General features: G+C 45.7%; 1 protein-coding gene and 1 non-coding gene across 8 annotated transcripts; one reads left to right on the top strand and one right to left on the bottom strand.

Annotated features, from left to right (window-relative positions):
* The first annotated feature begins 4,485 nt into the window (after positions 1 to 4,485).
* Positions 4,486 to 21,300, top strand: exoc3l4 (exocyst complex component 3-like 4). Of its 7 annotated transcripts, XM_047337698.1 has the most exons (15): positions 4,509 to 4,788; positions 5,802 to 5,863; positions 5,968 to 6,215; positions 7,209 to 7,334; positions 7,957 to 8,193; positions 10,101 to 10,719; positions 12,922 to 13,039; positions 13,195 to 13,320; positions 14,164 to 14,264; positions 15,840 to 15,938; positions 17,267 to 17,390; positions 18,130 to 18,252; positions 18,801 to 18,953; positions 19,163 to 19,284; positions 20,626 to 21,300. In XM_047337698.1, the coding sequence occupies exons 3-15, from the start codon at positions 5,975 to 5,977 to the stop codon at positions 20,843 to 20,845; spliced, it is 2,409 nt and encodes an 802-aa protein (XP_047193654.1). In that variant the 5' UTR covers positions 4,509 to 4,788; positions 5,802 to 5,863; positions 5,968 to 5,974; the 3' UTR covers positions 20,846 to 21,300. The 7 variants fall into 7 exon arrangements, with proteins under 7 accessions (XP_047193655.1, XP_047193657.1, XP_047193656.1 ...); XM_047337699.1 differs by lacking the exon at positions 5,802 to 5,863 and having other exon boundaries at positions 4,486 to 4,788; positions 5,940 to 6,215; positions 20,201 to 20,772; XM_047337701.1 differs by lacking the exons at positions 5,802 to 5,863; positions 20,626 to 21,300 and adding an exon at positions 19,379 to 20,187 and having other exon boundaries at positions 4,489 to 4,788; positions 5,940 to 6,215.
* On the bottom strand, positions 20,208 to 20,414 carry LOC118286836. The gene has a single exon (XR_004785509.2). It is a non-coding gene; the product is annotated as a small nucleolar RNA U3 (small nucleolar RNA).
* Positions 21,301 to 21,326: the final 26 nt, after the last annotated feature.

Genomic DNA, 21,326 nt, shown 5'->3' with positions numbered 1-21,326 from the left:
CCGACGTATTGTACATCCAGCGGAGCTCTTTCCAGACGTGGAAGTGAAACCTGTGAAGGCAAACTTCACGAGCCGGGGCGCGTCCCGCTGCATCTTCCAAATTTGTTCATAGCGCGGGACGCGCTGAATCTGCAGGTGGAAGAGGACGCGCGCCCTCTTGCAAGAAACTGTTACAGACTGAATTGAAAGACCTATTACACATAGAAGTTGTCAGCGACTTCATCCACCTTCAAGTCCTCTTGCATTAAACCTCGAGTCAGAGTCCGAGTCCGAGTCCAAGTCCAGGACTCGAGTACTACATCCCTGCATGGGGGAAACACTGAAGGAGCAAAAACACCAGGTCAAGCCACCAGGTAGACGGAGGACGTTGTCTACGCGGACGACGAAGGAGGTTTCTGTCGCAGCTTCGACGACCAAACCAAAGTGCGACGAACTGGTCTACGGTAGATTTCCTTTTTGCCGTCACCAGCATGTTTCGCCCGTTCGGCCGTCCCCTAGCAACGGAGCTGCATTTGCCCTGTTCCAAAAAGCAGTGATACGTTTTCATCTTCTTATATTTTCGCTGTGTGTAGGACTTGCGTCATCCAGCCTTACGCCAGGAAACCTCAACAAAGCTGAGGCAGATTCAGGTGTGAACAACACTCATGGAAAGTTCCCCTCACTTCCCAATAACCCAGTTTTCATAGATTCTCCTGTTCCACATCGTCTCCACCTGTTCCCTTTCGCTCTTCTCATCTCCAGCCTCCACTTCTCTCCTCCGCTGCTCGTCCTCCTCAGTCTGAAGCTTATCTGAATCTGTCTTTCGTCTCCTTCTTTTCCTATATTTCCCCCCGGAGTCCATTTTCATAAAACTATCTCTGACAGCTTAAATAAAATAAAAACTCACCTCACCTGTTTTTTTGGGGGGTTGGTTTTTGTTTCTCTTCTCCCTCGAGCTCAAAAAAACTGAAAACACAATGAGTCATGGAGCAAAAAATAATACACAAGCTTTCACTTTGTCTGCATAGCTGACACGCACCTGTCAGTCGTGAATATATTTTATTTTTGAATTTTGTTCTCATGTCGAAACACTAACCAACTAAGCGAACATTATTGTGCCATATGTTCAATAACACTAATCTCTATGTGACTTGTTGTGCTGCGGAAATCACTGAATCACGTGTTTCTTAAGAACCAGGGTTTTTTACATCAAACTAAAAGAATTGAATGTTCAGCTGAACTGTTGCTAGCTAGCTAACTAGGCTATTATTAGGCACGAATTAGCGTATTATGTTCTGTCGATTGAAACACCAGCTAATCCAGCTAATATCATAGCTCTGGTTGACAAAGCTAGCTGACTTTTTACGCGGCAATTATTAACTTAAACGGCAACTGATGCTATAAAGCTAATAAAGCTACATTAATGAGCTGAAAAATATTTTTTTAATTACTATTATTTGAATACTTCAACAAATATTAGAACAATACTTTTTCTTTATTTCCATGTTTTCATTCTGACCTTATGGGGATCTGTAGCTTTAACCTCCATCCTTACATGATATCATTTATATGGGCATCGGTCAAGTGCATATTTTGGACTTCTTTTACACAATTCTCTTGAAAAACATTTAACAGTCCAACTACATTTTGAACTAACTCAAGTTAGCTTCAAGTATTGTCTTTCTGCAGGTGATAAGCAGAATTGCTGGTTACCGCCTAGAAATTAGACGCCCGCTTTTATCTCGCTCTCTCTTAAGTCAAGGACGCCCTGTTTTGATAGTTAGTAAGACTTGTACTGATGAATCGTCAATTGTTATCTTGTTTCAATTTAAGTCTGTCATCTGTTAGTCTGGGGATTTTTCCTTTTTAACCTCCTGCAGCATTATGACTTTCACGACTGAGATGCATAACAAGCCAAAGTCGGCCAGTGGGAGGAGGAACGGGAGGCTCTGCGGCAGCGAACGGTGATCGACAGGCTGACAGCTCCAACAGAACAGACGTACACCCGGGGCAAGTTGATGGGAAGGTTGGCAGGGTATTACAGCTTCATGGGGGGAAACAAAGTACACCTTCAAAACAATGGTGATAGACAAGCCAAGCCAAGCGGTATCCACCGTGAATTTAAATATACACAATCAATGGCGACGTTCTCAAATCCCGGGAGCCGAACCGGATGAACTGTGGTGAGAGAACATAGACCCCAAAAATGACTGCATTGAAAAAGGAGGATACAGAAAAATGACGCCGACACAAAACATTGTGCAAGAAACTGGAAATAAAGGCTGAATCGAATGGAGCGACACAGTCGGACACGGTGTGCAGCGGTCGATTGTCCTGGTTCCATCGTCTCGGAGGAGCAGCGTTCGAGCCCGGAGGGTTGCACATCTGCAGACGACGCACCAACGTTGCACGTGCAGCTGCGTCGGGTGATTTCCTGTCTGGTGTGACATGACGGGGGGAGGAAACCCCTCGGAGCTGCGGGGGTCGCCCGGGTCGCAGACAGCTGACGGGCAGGAACGGGTCTCGGATCCATCTGTCCTATTCTGCTAATTTTCACGCGTTAATGTGAAAACACATGAATGTGAACCCAATGAACCCAAAACGGAGTTCCTTTGAACTGTGCGCTGGTGGCGGCGGCGCAAACAAATATGTCCAATAACCTCAATTACATTCGCTCACATCGACACGCTCGCACGCGCACATTAACGCCACAGGATGCGGCGACTTCTGCTCAGCTGTTGCCGACACTATAGGTACCAGCTGGGCAACCGTTTCATTTCCATTCATCTATAATCCGCTCACTGTATTCCACACACACACACACACACACACACACACACACACACACACGCGCACGAATGGAGCAGCTGGTCACGATTGCCGTTCATCCGGACCGGATATGTTCAGATGCTGATTCGTCAGCCGGCGTCCGGATGCGTGCAGGAAACAAACACCTGGAACTCAATTAAACTTCTATCTCCTGCCATTGAAGGAAAAAAATGAAAACAGGGAGGAAGGTGAAGGAGGACGGACCCTTGAACTAGAAGCACCGGTTTGGCGCTGAAACAAATATTTCACATGCAGTGTCTCCCCCTAGTGGAACGAGGTAACAACTGAGAGTTCCTGTTGGAGACTGAAGGACTATGAAAGAAAATAATAAAGCCTGTAAGTGATGTATCGCTTATTTGTCTTCTCTCTAAAAAAAAAATCTGATAAGAAAAAGAAATCAAACAAATCCTGAACCACTACAAACTTCAAATCCTCATCTTATTGTTTATAAGTTGCTTTTTTTTTAAAAAATTGTTCCATTATTGTCCTGCCGCCTGCTTTGAGCCTACTATTAAAACTGATCTATATAGATTATAGTCGTAAAAGGAATTTTACAGCATTTGTGTTTTCATGCTTCTTTATACTTCTACTTCACTACACCTCAGAGGGAAATGTACTTTTTTACTACACATACATTTACTATTTTACAGATTTCACATCAAACACATATAATAAACAAATTGAAACACATTGATAAAGATTGATTTGCATGACTGCCTGCACATGCAAAATAAAAGCATCAGGCTAAAAGTAAATACAAAATTGAATCCAACAGTTTCAGAGATAAAAGTACAAGAGTTCTGTCTGAAAAGTAAACAAAGTGGAAATACTCAGGTCAGGTACAAGTACCATGAGTATGGCAGTTGAGTAAATGTACTTACTTATAGTAACTAATAAGGTACAGTATTGTGCAGAACGAGTTCTTCTTTACTGCCGATAACACTTTTATACTTAAACATCAGTACAATTTAGAATAAAGAACTTTCTCTTGTAATGGACATTTTTACTTTATTGAACCGGTGCTTTTTACTAAAGCAAAGAATCCGGGTACTTTTCCCCACCGCTGCTAAATCATTAGACCCTCGTGATTTACGACTTCAAACCTTGAAACCGGTGTTTACAAGGGGCTCTTAAAGGCACCACGGTCACATACTGTAACGCCACATGCCAGGTTTAAAAAAAAAAGTAGAAGGGGAAAATCAACCTGTAATCTGATCAGGGGGGTTTTAAAAAGAAAAAAAAAGAAGAGAAAGAAGAGAGAGAGAGGTAGAAAAATGTTTGCTGTTATAAAAAAAAGTCCAGTGTTTAACACAAGTCGTGAAACGAAAAGTCTTCAACACTCCTGCAGAGAGTGTGTGTGTGTGAGTGTGTGTGTGTGTGTGTGTGTGTGTGTGTGTGTGTCTGTGTGTGTGTGTGTGTGTGTGTGTGTGTATGTGTGTGTGTGTGAGTGAGTGTGTGAGTGTGTGTGTGTGTGTGTGTGTGTGTGTGTGTGAGTGAGTTAGTGTGTATGTGTGTATGTGTGTGTGAGTGTGTGTGTGTGTGTGTGTGTGTGTATGTGTGTGTGTGTGTGTGTGTGTGTGAGTGAGTGAGTGAGTGTGTGTGTGAGTGTGTGTGTGTGTGTGTGTGTGTGTATGTGTGTGTGTGTGTGTGTGTGTGTATGTGTGTATGTGTGTGTGTATGTGTGTGTGTGTGTGTGCGGGTGTGTGTGATCATTAACTCAACGGATCAAGGTGTTGATCTTTGCTTTGTCCTTGTCACAGGAAAGAACCCGGCTGCTCTGACAACAACTTGAATCCCTCGGGGCTTTTGTTTTATTCTCCTCCTTCTGCTCTGACGCTTTCATCGACTGCTCTCTCTCGGTAACTTCACCTGTTCACAATCCACGCCACGCCTTTTTCACAGAAAGTGAAAGTGGAGAGGAGCAGTTCAAGCAACGAGAGGCGGCAGAGAGAGTTCACTCGGCTGAGTTACCGTACGCAGGTAAGGAGACACTTTCTCTTCTCTAAAAGTACGTTTTTTATAGGTCAGTGTACAGTTTATGAGTTTGTTTTGGAATATTTGTCTTTGAGAGATAAGGTTCGTAGACATGGTGATATGTTTTTGGTGAATAAGTGACTGTCAATGTTGCTCTGTATACATATACACACATACACATATATACATATATACATATATACATAACCGGATATCTCTCGCTTATTTCACTTTCAAACAATGTTATCGGCACATTGTGACGATTTGAATTCAGAATCGTTTAAGATATTTAAAAAACCTCTTGTTTGACGTAAAGCATGAACTCAATATGAGTGATGCTCCTCCACTGAGAGTTTGTGTTGCTGTTTGTATTATTGAATATTGAGGATGTTGAGTCACATCAACACAAACCCTGAATTATACACGGCTGTTGTAGGAAACGTCCCGGAGTAAGAAACGATAATTATATCATATTTATCATCTATTTTTTATGATTGTATTTAGTCTTACATCTTAAAATACGTACGAGCCGCAGCGTGGTGATGATTGTTCTAACAAACAGAAAGAAATACCAACCGCTCAAATCTCTTTCTGTTCTATCAATAGAGTCCCGGTGTTTCATGGTACAGTAGATGTCGTGCACAGAATCCTGTCTTTTACTGATTCATCGATCCCCGATTCAAGAGAAAATATTAACTAGTGAACAGAAACAAGAACAGACACACGGATGAAATAAAGAAATCCCACACTGCCGGACGGCTCAGGGACGAGATCTTGTGTCAGTGTCTGCACCTAAAATCAATGATCAGGACTTTTGGTCCATTAATCCACCGACGACGGCTCCTCGCTCACACTCGACTCCCGCCTCTCGTCTGGTTTGTGTGACATGGATAATTGTGTTTATTGTGTTTTAAAAATCACCGTGAAATGTCTTCAAACGGAGGGGGACATGTCCCTGATGATCATTTCATTCCCGCCCGCCGCCCCTGACACCGCGGCGTCACCAACCGCTCGGGCAGGTTGTCGTGTTGTGTGTCAACAGAACTGACTGGAGCCACAGAAGCTCCAAAACACAACTCTCACTTTTCTCACACTGCAGAACGTGCAGAACGGGTTTCACCTCTGCACCCTTCAATCTGTCACTTTTGCCCTCACAGCTGCTGATATAATCAAGAGGATCGAGATGTCGGACATGACGGACAGGTCGACCGACGCCGCCGACGAGGACGCGGCGTCCCCCGGGAGCGACGGGGCGACGGCGACCAACGGCGAGGCGGCCAAGCCGACGCTGGGCGTGATGAGGTCGTTCAGGAGGAGCATTCGACGCGCGGCGGAGAGCAGCCCGCTTTTGCCGGGGCGCAAGGGGTCAAAGGTCACGCGCGGAGCAGACGCCGCCGGCGACGAGCCGGGGTCACGGCCGCCGCCGTCGCCCAGTGAGTACCGCCAGATAAAAGGGTCGCGGTGAAGACCCGCTGTGAGAACGGGGCTTTCGTGCAGAGCAGGCGCAGTGGCGCGACCTCTCGAGGTCACAGGAAGAGGAAACAGGTCAAGTGCAGGACGAGGGGCAGATCGCAGACTCAGTGTGTGACCTCAGAGGGAATTGAACCTCTGACCCACCGGGCCTCGCTGAGAGAACGGGAAAGTCTCTCAGCGAGCCGTACCTGCACCTCAACCTGCCTCCTCCTCCTCCGCCTCTAATTCTCCTTGAATTAATATTTTCACACCTCGGACGTGGGAGTGTGTGTGTGTGTGCGTGTGCGTGTGTGTGAACTCGGTTGACTCAGCTGTGGGTGATGCTGCATGTGTGGGCGGAGAGAGCAGTGGAGTGGGAACACGGAGCGGAAAGAGCAAGGAGGAAGAATCATTACACTTTACGACAACGGGTTGTTGGTGCTGTGTGCGCGAGGCCTCTGCAGTACATTGTAGCCTGTTTGATAAACGTAACGGCAAAACGTTCCGAGAGTTTCGGCTCCTCAGTTTGCGGAGATGTTTTTACTCTGTCGTACGCGAGAGATAATATTGGATTGACGTGTTTTGGGACGCGAGCTAATCCGCTTGAGACGAGGACAGAACCGCCGACAAGTCTCTGCTGGTGACTTTCACTTTGCAGTCTGGAGCTGAGCCAAACTAACCAGTGTGTTTTTCATCATGACTCAATCTCTGCACATTCCCCAGTGGGTTTAGTTTTAGGTCACGGTTGAAAGGACGACGCACGCACGCACGCACGCACGCACGCACGCACGCACGCACGCACATACACACACACACACGCACACACACCACAACGTGTCAATATGATCCTTGAAGAAACTGCAATCAGGTTCGCTTCAACATTAGATTTCTTTTCGTTGAAAAGAGAGACGTGATTGTGAAACAAGGAGCCAGTCTGAGATTTTTTTATCACCCCCCCTTGCCTCTCCTGTCAGGCCCGAGCGCCGGTTCTCCGGTTCCCTCTCCTCTGAAGAACATCGGGAGCTTCTTCCAGAGAAGGGAGGACGATGAGGGCGAGGTCACCTCACCGAGAGGCAAACCTCTGAAGCGTTCAAAGACAGGTGAGACACTCCTACCCATGCACATAACTTCTAAAATTATAATTTTTCTCCATTAAATACACAAATCCCGCCTTAGGTGTGCAGGTACATGAACAGAGCACGTGGACACTTTCACTTTACGCTCACGGTATTGGTTTTATTAATGTATAATTGGCCATAACGACCTTGGAAACGGACCTTGACCGCAGCAGAGGTTTTGACAGTTAGGAACAGGTTCAACTGATAACGGGATTAACCGCTGTACAAAAAACAATATGTGTAATGCTATTAACTGCTCCTGTGCTTTTGTTCTGTTTGAAAAAGTTGCCGCCAGTTATCAGATGCCAGAACGTTCATTATTGTTCGTCTTTGAAAGAGCAAAACAGGAGCTAGTAGCTAAATAAATGTGAGTTAATCCAACTGTAAATTATTCCGTCAATTAGAAAGTGTCAATGGAAAGAAGGCCACAACAAATTAGTGGCCCTATGGAAACCATCATTCATTGGTTTACTGACTTTGTCCACCGAGTTCACGACATAAGGCTCGAGTGGCAAAACAAAAGACCACGAATCATGTTTGTGGATCGAAACGAACCAGCCGCTCACGTACTTTTCATAAAACCGTGCGTCTCTTCCATCCTCAGACCCCAACATGTCGGCGTCCAGCGACTCTTTCATGAGGCGATCGTTCCGCCGAAGCTTGAAACTCGGCACCAAGAAGGACAAGGACAGAGGCGGCCGACAGGAGCAGCTCGTCCCCGTCTCCGAGGGCTCGCGGGAGGACCGGGCGGAGGAGCAAGAGGCGGAGGCGGCGGAGGAGGAGATGGAGGAGGTGGAGGAGGCGTACACGCTGCCAGAACTTCCCCACACACCGCTGTCAGGTACAGTCGCCCCCGCGCGCATGACAACGTATGTGTTTTGCTCAGATAGACGCCTGGATGGACTCTTTTTGTGACACGAGCACAAAGATACCTCACCCAAAGACGTGCAAAACAATTACAAAGACGCAGAGTGACTCCGTAGACCATTTATACACGGCGGCCATTTTCCTCTGACGTCACGCGCAGGGAGGGAAGCTCAAATGTTGTTATCGAAATTAATAATGACGCAAGTTGTATAAGTACAACAGACTGTTATAATTTGACTGCTCAAATATGGTAAACAACACATTTGATAGCTCATTAGCCACGATCAGACAACAGCTAACGATAGCATCCAACCACTTGCTAGCTAACATTGCAGTTTTGCAGTGTTACGCGATCCGATGTTTTAATTTTATCAGAAACATTTATTTAATCCCGGAAGTAAAATACACTGAATTCAAGCATGACATGCAAATTGCTAAATGCTAAATGTTCGATCCAATGCTAACGTGCTTGGAACGATTTCCCCGAGCGTGACATCAGAGGAACATGGCCGCCGTGCGACGGTGAATAAAGATGCAAAACAAAAAACTTTCTGCTCATTTTCCTTTAATGATTTCACTCGAAGAACGTTCTTCGTTTGTCCTTCGGTCAAAGTTGAGTACCTGCCAGATATGAACGCAGCCTTATTCTCTCAGTGGTCCAAACACATTCCTGTGTCTCTCTCTCTCTCTCTCTCTCTCTGTCTGTACGTTCCACTTCTGCTTCTTTATCGGTCTCTGTTTTGGCAACAGAAGCAGCCAAAGATAAGAGTCGTCCACACAGAGGGTTCAGCTGGTCCGGACACACCGACACATCACCGTCTCCGATCTTCACAATCCTGTTTCAAAGACGAGTCACTGGTTGTAAATATAAACGTCAAGGGATCTCCTTGACTTTTCCTGCGTCTTTTTTAAACGTACTTTCACTTTACTTTCTCAAAACTCTTCATTAAACCACAGATGAGTTTTCTTTGATCTGATAGAAAATGCATCTGTTTTGTCACACAAAACTAGTTCACATACTGTTGACAAAACGAACATTCCTAAGTTAAACTTCAAGAACTCCTAAACTGGAACTGAGAGCTTGGTTTAATTCCCACAGTGGTCTGATTCAGGTGAGGCTGAATCCAGGAGGTTTTAGTAATGTTTGAGACAATGCACCTTTTTTTTTTAACGTTCTCTTCCTGTCACAGGATGAAAGGTTTACAGGTTCCTCCCAGGAAGGTGTTGTGGTTTTAAGACATGATGAACACATGATCGGAAGCTTCTAATCCAGGATTATTTCCCATGAGAGGACATTAGGTGTGAGAACTTGTGGCCAAACACAAAACAAGATAAATGGCCAACTTAAGCGTTCCGCAGAATTTCTCTGATAAAACTGTAAAGAAGCCCAATTCAGTACAGATACATCCTTTCACTCTTTCCGTCCTACGAAGCTGGTCCACTATCCTCCCGTGGTAAATCACCATGGTAACTCATGCTGAGCCGCTGACCTGTTCGCAGCAGCAACAGTCTGACATCGCTTCAGCTTCAGTTCATAAAAGTTTGATCATCGTCGGACAAAAGGGCAAAGACATTCGCTCAATGGTAAACTTGATGAACGTCCTGTTACAGTATGTAACCTTCAAAGCGCTCGTAGCTGGATATGAAAATCCCAGGGTTGACTGATACAGTTGACATCCTTCTTCGTAGTCCATCAGGAATGAGCAATGTTTGGTTGAGTTAAGCCAGATAACGAAAGAAAATCCTGGGTTTGTTGCGCTCGCTTCATCGCACAGACCCCTGTTGTTGAGTTGACTCTTATAGGTCAGTATGTGAGTGACAAAGTCGTATTGATGGGGAGAAGTTCTTGAGAATTGACCATGAACTCGTGTGTATTTCCAGTGATGCAGATCAGTAAGCTGATCGACATGGAGGTGCTGGAGGAGGCTCACCTGAACCTGCTCGCCCTGCGGCAGGAGCTCCGGCACGAGATGGAGCGCTGCGGCGACGACTCGCCCATAGATCTGGTCAAGAAGGAGAAAGACCTCAACCTCCTCTACGGGGACCTGAGGAAGAAGGTCAACGCCATAGTGCGCGACGCCAACTCCCTTCCCTCCAGGAACAAGGGCCTGCTGGTCCCCGTGGCCCGCATCATCCAGGAGGAGGAGAGGAGAGCCGGGGAACTGGGCGGGCTGCCGGACAGCTGGACGGAAGCCTGGAGGGAGGCGGTGGGCGAGGGGGCGCGGGCGAAGGTGGCGGGCGTGCACCTGGAGCCGAAGGAGCAGAACGCCTCCTGGCTGGCCGTTCACCTGGGGCTGCTGGGTAAGGCCATCGTGGAGGACCTGGAGGGCGTGAGGAGGGAGCTGCGCTGGTCGTACCCGCCGAGCTTCAGAGTTTTCAGCACCTACGTGCGGAGCTACCACAGGGTCGTCGGGCAGCATCTGAAGAGGCTGGAGCAGCAGGTGACGGAGCTGAAGGACCTGTACGCCCTGCTGGACTGGATCATCAACAGATACAAGAGGTCAGTGCATCGGTGGAGCTGAACCGCTCTCTGGTCTGATCCGTGGCAGGTTAACCGTTGCGTTCAAGGACACATTGGGGACAGAGTCTGAAGCCGCCTAAAGATGTTTGTTGTAAAAACTTACTGCCGACAGTCCGATTGCGACGGGAAGTGGGGTCTGGGATGACAGAGCTGGGCAGGGCAGAGATCCAGGTTTGAGTGGTCTCCAGCAGAGGGCGACTCCACTGGTTGTTTCTATAGAAGTCTATGAGACTGTGACTCTACTTCTCACTTGATTTATTAACGTCAGTAAACATTTTCCTCAGGAGTTTATGGTTCAATCTCTAGTTTCAAGTCTTCGTCAGTACAACACGATGTTCTTTATTGTACATTGCGGTCCGTTTAGAGTCACCTGGATACAGCGTGATTGACAAATGGTAACGCCCAATGGGTGCAGGTCGCTTCCCCTGCTCCTCCAAATATGGCTACTTCTGGTTTCGTAAAAAAACAAGATGGCGCTGGAACAAAATGCTAAACTTGAGGCTTCAGAATGGCAGCTCACACACCAATGGGTGACATTTCTGTTCACGTGTTACGGTCTAGCTACTGTATTCGCTCCGTAAATCATTCGTCCTGTGAGATTATTAATTTGGTCTCAGGACGTCGCCCTCCTAGTTTTACATTAAGTCAACGCTCCTTCCTAGATGGAGACTTTATTTGGAAACCAACTCTCGACACAAAGCTCAGAGTCGTTGCCGACGGAGCAGACGGTCACGCTGTCACTGCGGTTCACTTACTTAGATGCTTTATTCAGTTCGTCTGTCAATCAAACGCAGACGGAGAATTTCTCATATTTCCCCAAAGAGCCTTTTTTTTACCCCTCGTCCTTTTAATAATAGAATCTATTAACAACGCGGGGAGGGTCGAACGGCAGTCCGTCGAGGGTCCGACACTTCACGGCGGGTGATTGATTCTCACCAGAGACTGAAAGTCAGGACGTATCGTCGTCTGCTGCTGCTTCGATTTTTAACGCTTATAAAAACCTGTCTGGTGTGAATCCCCTCGACGTCGAGGAAGAGCAGCAGGCCAAAGGAATTGATGGTTTAACCCCTCGATGGGTTAAATTCCAGTTTTCCTACATCCTGTGACATCCTTAGTGAGACAGACGTGTTTTTGTTCCTTTCCAACGTTCAAATGAAGGAAAGAGAACGAGGATGACCTTTTGTAAAGGATGAAAGTCGTGGAATCAAAACCCTCATGAATCCGGGACATTATATGAAGGTGTGACGCAGTCCGCTGGTCCACTAAGAAGTCCCGTGTTGTTAAAGTAACTGTGGGGGGAAGCAGTCAGAAAAAAATGAAAGAGGCGGAATCAGGCCACGACAAACCCCAAAAAAAGAAAAACATTTGGGAGATCAAAAATAAACAGCTGATGTGATTCCAAAAAAAGAAAAAGGAAAAGAGACACAACAGTCTCCGGAGGCTGTAATCAGGTCAAGTCCACATTTCTCACAGATTATGCAAAGTAGAATTTTAATGAAGTACAATATGTATATCTTTACACATCCTCCACTTTAACAGACTCTTCTTTTTACACAAATGAGTGAAAAATCTCCAGAGTCATTATTATAAAGGCCACAGGATTTTCATGAACTAAAAAAAAAAAGTAATTAGGAATTTTTCATATGCTGCTGCCAATTAAGTATTAGTAGTTCTTTTGGCACCCGTTCTTTTTAATGTATATATATTTGTCAAGGTCAAATGCAAAGCAGGTATAGAAAGATAACGGTAAAACTTACGGTGTCGGTCGTCGGCTAAACTCAGAATCATGTGCAGAGATTATTTGATTGGACACAGGTGAGAGGTGTTGGTGCAGGTGTAGACAATCAAAAGAACAGGAAACGGGACAAACGCAAGGAAGTGCAACACGCAGAGACAATGCTTTCAAAATAAAACAAGTCTTACCAACACAGTAGTTCTTGACGAGGGCAGAGTCGTGACAATATTTCCTTTTCTATACTCGTATATTTGTACATTTGTATATTTCTGTATATTTATAGAGTCTTCTCTTATTTTATTCTCCTAATATCTTCAATTAAACAAAAAGAAAAGAAGTTGAGGATTTTCGTATTAAGAGTAGCCTGCAGGATAAAATCTGACATTCTGCCTCTGACGTGCGGCGACGTGTCGTGAAATGTTTCCCCCGTTTCTCTCCGGACGCAGCGAGAGGATCATGGGAAGTCCGTCGCTGCAGCCGGACATGAGGGACGAACGCTCCGACCTGCAGCTGGAGGGAAACTTCCTGCAGCAGCTGAAGGAGAAATACTGCTGCAGAGTGAAGGTGAGCACTCACGAGTCGTCTTCACACGTCGCAATGTTCGCGGTTGACCCGACACTTTGACCCGGTAAAGGGAAACAGGCCCTTTGCTTCTTCGTGTTTGGGAAACAGTGCTTCAGTTTGATTGGAGGTATTTACGGGGCGTTTGCCTGCTGCAGGTGGACATGAGGTCGTCACTGGACAGAATCACCGAACTGGAGAACGAGGAGTTCTGGATGCAGAGCAAGCCTCCGGAGAAGGAGGAGGAGCTCCTCGTCTCCCCGATCCACATGGACATCTGGACGGTACGACGCCGCGGCGTCTGGAACGCCATCGCACCAATGACACATTCCTCAGACGACACATTTCTGTTATTCGTCCCACAACGAGGACATTTTGGGATGAGCTTTCATGGTTTTTTTGTATTATACTTCATTGATTCTTTAAAAAAAAATGGTATCTTTAAATATCACATGATGTGCTTCTGGTTTAGTTTACTCAAAATCAAAGGGCAAAAATATCCCAAAACTTGATAAAAGTCATTTCAGGATACATTGTCCAAACTTTTAGTTGAAGTTTGTTTTGAACATAGTTATATGAAATTGTCATAATTATATGAAAGTCTCTAAAACACACAGGAGATATTTGCTCTCACTTAGGAAGAAATGTACTTAAATTACTTAATTTAGCTTGAACGCATACTTTAAACCTTTTTGTTTGAAAATATAATTGAAAAAGTTAATTCAGTATGTGTATATATATATATATATATATATACACATATATATATATATATATATATATATATATGTGTGTATTTTTTTTTTGTTTATTTACATGATATGTCCGATATGATTATATACATGTGGCTTTATAGGTTTTAGTTGACATCTTTTTCCCCAAAATTATTATTTGTGTTTATTGTTGTGGTTGCTCCTGTTTTTCTTCTGCTTGAGTCTCCTAAAAAAACGTAAAAAAAAGTTATTAAATATCCAACGTTCAAATCTGATGATCTGTGGGGTCGGATTTCTCAGATGTGACTTCTCGCTGCACCACAGCGCGTCGACCCCGCGGCGGCAGCAGAGAGCTTCACGTTGACCACCTCACCGTCACTGTACTTTCACTGTGCTTCTGATTTCGCTCTGCAGAAAGTGAAGGGAAACGCCGTGAACTCTGGACAAATCGATGCCGAGCTGGAGCAGAGAGTCGTCGCCTCCTGCCTCCAGGAATTGAAACTGTTCCCCAGGAGGTTTGTCACTCATTAAAAAAAACATATATAAGGGACGTGTACATGAAGTTATTGATGTGTAAAAATACTACATGCTGGAATTCATGTAACATTTGACAAATATTAGATACCGTATGAGAGAAGAAGTCTGCTACGTCATTGTGCCTCAATGAAATTCCGTTGTACAGTTAACATGTGCAATGACAATAAAAGGCTTCTATTCTGAAAACAGCATCAAATCATAAAAGACACGACTACTTGAGTCTCCTAAAAAAACGTAAAAAAAAGTTATTAAATATCCAACGTTCAAATCTGATGATCTGTGGGGTCAGATTTCTCAGATTTGACTTCTCGATGCACCACAGCGTGTCGACCCCGACATAAAAAATAAATGGATTAATAACAGTAAATTAAAAAAAACAAACAGATTTGATTCCTGTTTTCTCTTTGCAGCCTTGAATTTAACCTGAGCATTGAGTTCCTCTGACGACCTCAGTGACACCACGAGCTCGACGCAGCTCTGCAGCCTCTCTGTAGCTCATTGTGCCTCAGCGGCGCCAAGACAACCTGTAAAGGTTTGCATGCAACCCCGAGTCTCTCGAGGCCACGACGCTCATTTCCAATAAGTCAGTGAGCGTCGTGAGTAAATCATTTTGCAGAGTCACACGATAAAGAGGAAGGTTTGAGGGGGGGGACCAGTTCACTGCGTCACAGAAAAAATTAACTAAAAATAAACCAAAAACAGGATCCTGCCTCTTGTGCAATAACCACAGTTGCACGATGTTCCTATTAAGCAATGAGGGAATATTACAGATTTGTGTTTTCCCAGGACGCAGTTCTACGCCCTGTGATTCTCCTGAAGTTTTTCCTTCTTTGTCGTCTTCTTCCTCTCGCCCCTCAGTGTCTTACGGTGTGATGTTTGTGGTGTCTGAGCTTTTACTTTAGTCACCTTACTGTTTGTTTATGTTGTATTGTGCGGCGTTCACAGATCATTATCATTACAATTATTATTATTATTATTATTGCACCACTTGCGTCAATAATCCTGTGAATGACTGTCTTGTGAGATGTAAGAGGAGAACATGTCCGACACTGACCCGAGGAAAACACTTTCAAATACACGTTATTCGAGCTGCAGCAGTAAATCCATTAGTGATCGACGACCAAATTAGTCATAATTCTCTGATTTCAGCTTCTTCAATGTGAATATTTTCTGGTTTCTTCGCTCCTCTGTGACAGCGAACTGAATATCTTCGGTGTGTGGACGAAACGAAACATCATCTCGGTGGTTTTGGGGAAAACGCGATCGACAATTTTCACCATTTTATGAATCAAACGACAAATCGATTAATCGACGATGAAAATAATCGACGATGAAAATAATCGTTCGTTGCAGAACCTAAAACGATGTTCTGAAAGGAAGTATGAGATGTAAATCCGGTCATGGCAGAAATTCAGTGTCACATAATAAACAGGTATCACTATTCATCCCTTTTTTTTATTCAGGCTTTCCTGGTTGGATTATGGATAAACTTGATTGTGACTTATGATATCCATGAAGTTGAATTGTGTCCCTGTCTCTCTCGTCCCCTGCAGGTTCGAGGCGGAGCTCCGGCGTCACTGCAGCGCCCTCAAGCCGCAGGCTCCGTGGACCGAGTATCAGATGACCTACATCAACAGCTTCACCGCTTTACAGTAAGTCACGTGACGCGCTGCGTTCAGGCACCGGCAGCGGAAGACAACCACAAACGGTGGGCGGCACCATGCACACGCGACTCCTGTCTGCCACCGGAGGCGCCCTGACAGTATCTGTGTGTGTGTGTGTGTGTGTGTGTGTGTGTGTGTGTGTGTGTGCGTGGGTGTGTGCGTGGGTTTGGAGCTACATGATTGTTTCCTGTTTCAATAACAAAGATTCATGATAAATACTTATCATGCACTCAGTGCGGTTTGGAGCCACAGAGCGAAAGGAACATACCACTTACATCTTGGCCATGTTTACCTTCAAAAATATAATAAAAATGTAAATATTCTTTTTTTTACTAACAATAATTGTATCTAAATGCACTTGAGTTCAACTTTATAGTTCATCAGTGGGAAGATTGACCTTAAAACAAAGCTAAATACTGTAGAGCACAGTGTTTGGCTCACAGGTCACAAGGTCAAGTGTGTCTGTGTGTGTGTGTGTGTGTGTGTGTGTCTATTGTTTCTATTCTTCCTGATCCCCTTTGTTCAGTCCTGTAGATATAACACAAAGGCTCTTACGAGAATGAACCCCTGATGTTCGCCTTGGTATAAACTGCATCAAATCTGACACCGTCGTAGCTATCAGACCTCTAAGATCCATGAATCAATCGCTGGGAAATCTGTGAAAATGTCCCTGCACAAATTGAATGGATTCTCCCTCGGCCCATTTCTCATGCTGCTCACAGACTGGCGAGTGGTAAAGCCCTGCAGGCCTTTTGTTTGGATGAGTCAGATCAGAGCTATTCTCGACTCTGCCAGGACTCTCCCCGTCCGCGCCAGCACATTTTTTCCCATCGTGTTGTAAAGCGCTTTGGAAGAGTGGTCTGACTACAGGCCCGCTGCAGAGGCTCTTACTGTAACTCGGGTGATTTCGGGGAATCGGAGCTGCGAGAGTGAAACGCTGCTGCAGCGCGGGGAAGGAGAGCGTGTGTGACAGAGAGCGCAGTCGCCCACTGAACCTCCAAAACCTCTGCACGCGAACAGCTGGGGGGGTTTTGGATTAGACGTGGGCTGCCGTCTGCAGGCGAGGCTGCAAAGTTGGAACGATAAAGACAATTGAAAAAAAAAAACAGTATACCGCATGTATGTACCGTCAGTACAGTAGAAAAAAACTCTTCACAGATCTGCAGGCATGTTTTGACAAGTGGCCAAAAAGTCAGATGTGCATCAGCCGAAAGCGCCAGAGCATTTGTGTTTTCCACAAACTGAAATGTGTCGGTTCATTCAAACATTGTGTCACAATCTCCAAATCGGCTGCACTTTCCGTTGATTCCCCGCAGGCAGCACATGGAGGGCTACCTGAGCGCCTGTCCGGGCGAGGTGGAGGACTTCCGGCGAGAGGTGGAGTGGCTGAGTGTGCGGCTCATGCAGGGCCTGGAGGAGCAGTTCAAAGACGACGTGAAGGTGCGTCCGAGGGCCGCACGTCTGCCCATGTCGCCGCTTGAGCGAATATCAATTGTGTCATCGAGTCGTTTCCTCAAACGCAGCAGCTCTTTTCTGTCGTGGCTTCATTCATTTCTTTATAGAAGGGGAATTGAAAAGGGGATCCTCCTTTCCTGAATCTCTCACAAAAAAAAAAAACCCCAGTTGTACTTTATATCACCGCAGAAAGAAAAAAAGCGTTGGTCAATTCCTCAATAGGGGCGGAGTTCTCAACAGGTTGCTCCGATGCACAAAACAGGCGACTTCCTCTCACGTTCATGTTGAGTCAATGTTTGGTTGAGCTCGGGCGCAAACAGCGAGGTTGAACGAGGACACGGGAAGTAAACCTCCGCACATGAAGTGGTAGTTGAGGATTGAAGGGGCAGTGAGCGATTTTAATCCAGCGAATATTTCCTCCCGATGTGAGTCTGTTGAGCACCACACGACTCTGTGTGTGCGTTCTGTTAACGTCACTCCCCGACACCTTCAGACGAAGCGTGTGGTTAGCGCATCAGTCTCCCCGACCCGAGGCCGTGGGTTCGAGCCCCGGCCCCCGGCGCCGTCCAAAAGAAAGCGTCGTCAACAAACAATCTTTCTCCAAAATCGCTTACTGCCCCATTAAGTAAAAATGAGGGCTTCAACAACATGAGTCACTTTTCGACCGAGGCAGGAGATGACAAAGTGGAAAACAGACGGTTGTCGCCTCTATGTGTTTTTCCAGCCGTACCTGAGGAGAATGATGACGAGGAAGTGGCTCACCGACGACGAGGACTTTGACCGGCTGCACAGTCGCGCCAGGCTCCTCTCTCACCACTGCAGCCTCATGAGGCCTCAGCACGTCCAGGTGAGGACGAGCGCACGGGGCGAATCCAACGCTTCACTGAGTTTCCCTTCCAAGAAAGATTCCCATCTCTTGGTCGCGATTAGGTTCCTGCCAAGGTGCTGAAGACGATCCGATAAAGTTTGTTTTTTCCCACAATCCTTAGACTCATTCGGTCGTCCACAGGAGCCTGCAGGTTTGTTGTGCATTGAGGATTTAATGAGCGTAAAAGATGGGAAGACATTTTACCCATACTTCTCGGTAGTCGCTTTGGACGTCTGCCGAGGAAACCCCGTGTTCGCTTGTCATTGACCCTCTTGGAAGTTCCACTGAATCAATCTGGGCACCATTGTTTTCGGCCGGATGCCGCGACGGCAGGAGACACTTGGCTCCGAGGAGTGAACCCCCGGCAACAGAAGGGAAAAGAATAGCTGGAAGTGGAGGTGTCAGCTCAGATGATCTGCTGAGCGATAATCATGTGGCAGATTTAAAACAACAACGACACACACGTTTATTCTCTTATTCTGCCGTGTGTGTGTGTGTGTGCGCGTGTGTGTGTTTCCCGGAGACAGGAGTTTGCGAGTCACTTGTACTACCACGTGGCGAGGGAATACATCGGCCAGCTAATGAAGAATAACTACTCCTGCAAGAACCGGAAACACGAGAAGGCTGCGGCCAAGATCCGACGGCAGTGGGCTAAACTCGTGGAAGTGTTTGAGGACATGGTAAGAAAGAGCCAATAGGTACTTAACTGACACTTGTCGCAGATTAAGATTTTACATAAAGACACAAGATCGGCTTTTAAAATACATAATCCAGTGATTCCAAACAATGAATTAATACAAAAATATTTTTTACAAATGAATATAAGCTCAGTAAACATAGTTTTTTTTTGTGTTTTTTTTAAACATTTGTGTATTTCTTTCTGTCGCAGGTGTCGTCTCACAAGTGGCTCTATCCGGTAGGAGACGACCTGAGCGACATCATCGGACAGAAAAACAAGACGGACATAAAGAACCACCTTGAACCCGTGGTGAAGCATTACCCCGACTTCAGGTAAGATTTTCATGGCCGACCCCTGGATTGCGAAGTGCTTGTTTCCGACTCGCGCGTGTGTGTGTGTGCTCATGTCGTCCGTCTTTGTGTACAGCTGATGTTAGTTTCCGCCCAAGTAAAACCAAATACCACAGGCACCGACAGCATGGTAAAAAACAGAAAACAGACCGATGAAGCCCGTCGGGCGCGACGGCGACGCTGGCAAGCAACATGAAAAGCATCGGCTTTAACAGATCAGCCATCCAGGAAACGCTGCTGTTGATCCAGTAATTTATAAACTGCGGGAAACTCAGGGAAGGTCGGGGGGCCAGGGCCTGAGGAGCGAGCGGGGACTTCCCAAACAACACCGATCACTTCTGGTTTATTAGGAACTTGTTAAAGTGAAGCCTGCAAGCTATGGTCCCGGTGGCGCAACACGCCTGTGACGAAAGGCAGCGGCTTTGTTGCGTCCAACAAATAATCAAGAGACTGTGACGCAACGGAGAGAAAAATCCAACATGAAGACATTTGGGCCAACATCTTCTTGAAAGAAAATGTGTCTCAAAGTTTCCTCTTTGAGACGTGGAGGGAGAAAACAAAGTCGCTTCAGTGTGGACGTCAGATTAAAGATGGACCTCGTGGACCAATCAAACAAACGGGGCTGTAATCTGCTCTGAGTTAACGGTTGTGTCGACTCTCTGAAATCATGACTTATTAACATCTGAGTGCCACGTGCATGTGTCTCCGCCTGCAGACATGTGACAGGATTAGTCAGTCACACCAGAGGAACGAACCAGGAGAGAGTGGTTACTGTCGGTCATTGATTTTTAGTCAAATGATTGTTAAAAAATATTCCTCTCTCATAAGCTCCTTTGTCCAAAGGACAATAAATGCAAAAACTCACGGTTGAAATCTTGATTTTCTTCTGTTACAACAGCACATGCTCCACTCAGAACATGTTTCCTCCATCAGTGTCTCAGTCAGAAACACTGAACAATCATCAACAGTGGAGAAGAAACAGAGTCTTTCCACCAGATTCCTGCTCTGAAGGAAACATCTTCACTCTTCATCGTGGGCAGCGAGACCAAACTCTTTAGAAACACATTTCTCAAGTCAACAACTAAAGAAATGATCCCTGAAAGTATAGTCTTGGTTTGGTTTGACTGTTTCTCTGTGTCTTATATCTACAGACGTGGACCTCTACTCATGGTTTAACTCCTGTAACTCAGGAGGACAAACCTCCTACAATCAGTGACAAATTAAACTTCTACAACTGCGTTGTGGTGCAATTTCAGGTTAAGCTAAAATGAATTCGCTTGACATTCGTCAGTGTCTTGTGCTTCTGTTCCCCACCACCTGCAGCAGGAAGCACCTGGTTGCTGTTCTGAGCTTCAGAGGCCTGATGCGAGGCCGCGAACACCAGCTGATCCTCCAGAGATTCGCCGAGCTCAAGAAGAAACCGGGCGGCGGCAGCGGCGACAAAAGCCAAGTGTTGTTTGGCGACATGCAGGTCACCGTCAACACAGACTGTCTCTCCAATCTGACGTTCTCCTGCCTCAGCGACCTGCTGCCCGACAGCTGATCCCACACACAGGAGAAACCGCTGGAGAAGATGAAGGTGAAGAGGACGAAGAGGTGGATATGTGGCTGATTAGGTGGACGCGTCAGGTGGTTAAACAGCCACGTTGACTCACACCAACTCAACCTAGTGCACGGAATTATTTACCTTATTATTTTTCCTTCACAGAAAAATCTCCAAACAAAACTTTTTACTTTCAGAATATTGTTCATAGCTGATTCTTTTCTGGTTACGTTTGAGTGAATCAAGAGTATTTGAGTTGTTCACAGATTTTATTGCACTTTTCTTTGGTTTGAACCAAATGAATGAGTTGTAAAAGCCACAAGCAGAGTCTCTCTTTGTCCACAAGGAAAAAAACAACTGTGTTTTTATGTTTTCTTTTTGTGTTTTTGTGAGTTTTCAGATGCAATAATAAATAGATGTTACGTATTAACAAAATAAAAACTATACGATACCTAGATCTTGCAAATCCACTCATATATAT

The sequence above is a fragment of the Scophthalmus maximus genome, chromosome 15 (genome assembly GCF_022379125.1).
Source record: "Scophthalmus maximus strain ysfricsl-2021 chromosome 15, ASM2237912v1, whole genome shotgun sequence".
Taxonomy (NCBI): Eukaryota; Metazoa; Chordata; class Actinopteri; order Pleuronectiformes; family Scophthalmidae; genus Scophthalmus; species Scophthalmus maximus.
Note: the sequence above shows the minus strand (reverse complement) of the source record. Positions and strands in the feature narration are given on the sequence as shown.

Coding starts and splice junctions, on each gene's coding strand:
- exoc3l4 (XM_047337696.1), top strand. CDS start 5,966: ATGTCGGACATGACGGACAGGTCGACCGACGCCGCCGACGAGGACGCG. Junction 13,321..14,163: donor TCCACATGGACATCTGGACG/GTACGACGCCGC, acceptor TTCGCTCTGCAG/AAAGTGAAGGGAAACGCCGT. Junction 14,265..15,839: donor TTGAAACTGTTCCCCAGGAG/GTTTGTCACTCA, acceptor CGTCCCCTGCAG/GTTCGAGGCGGAGCTCCGGC.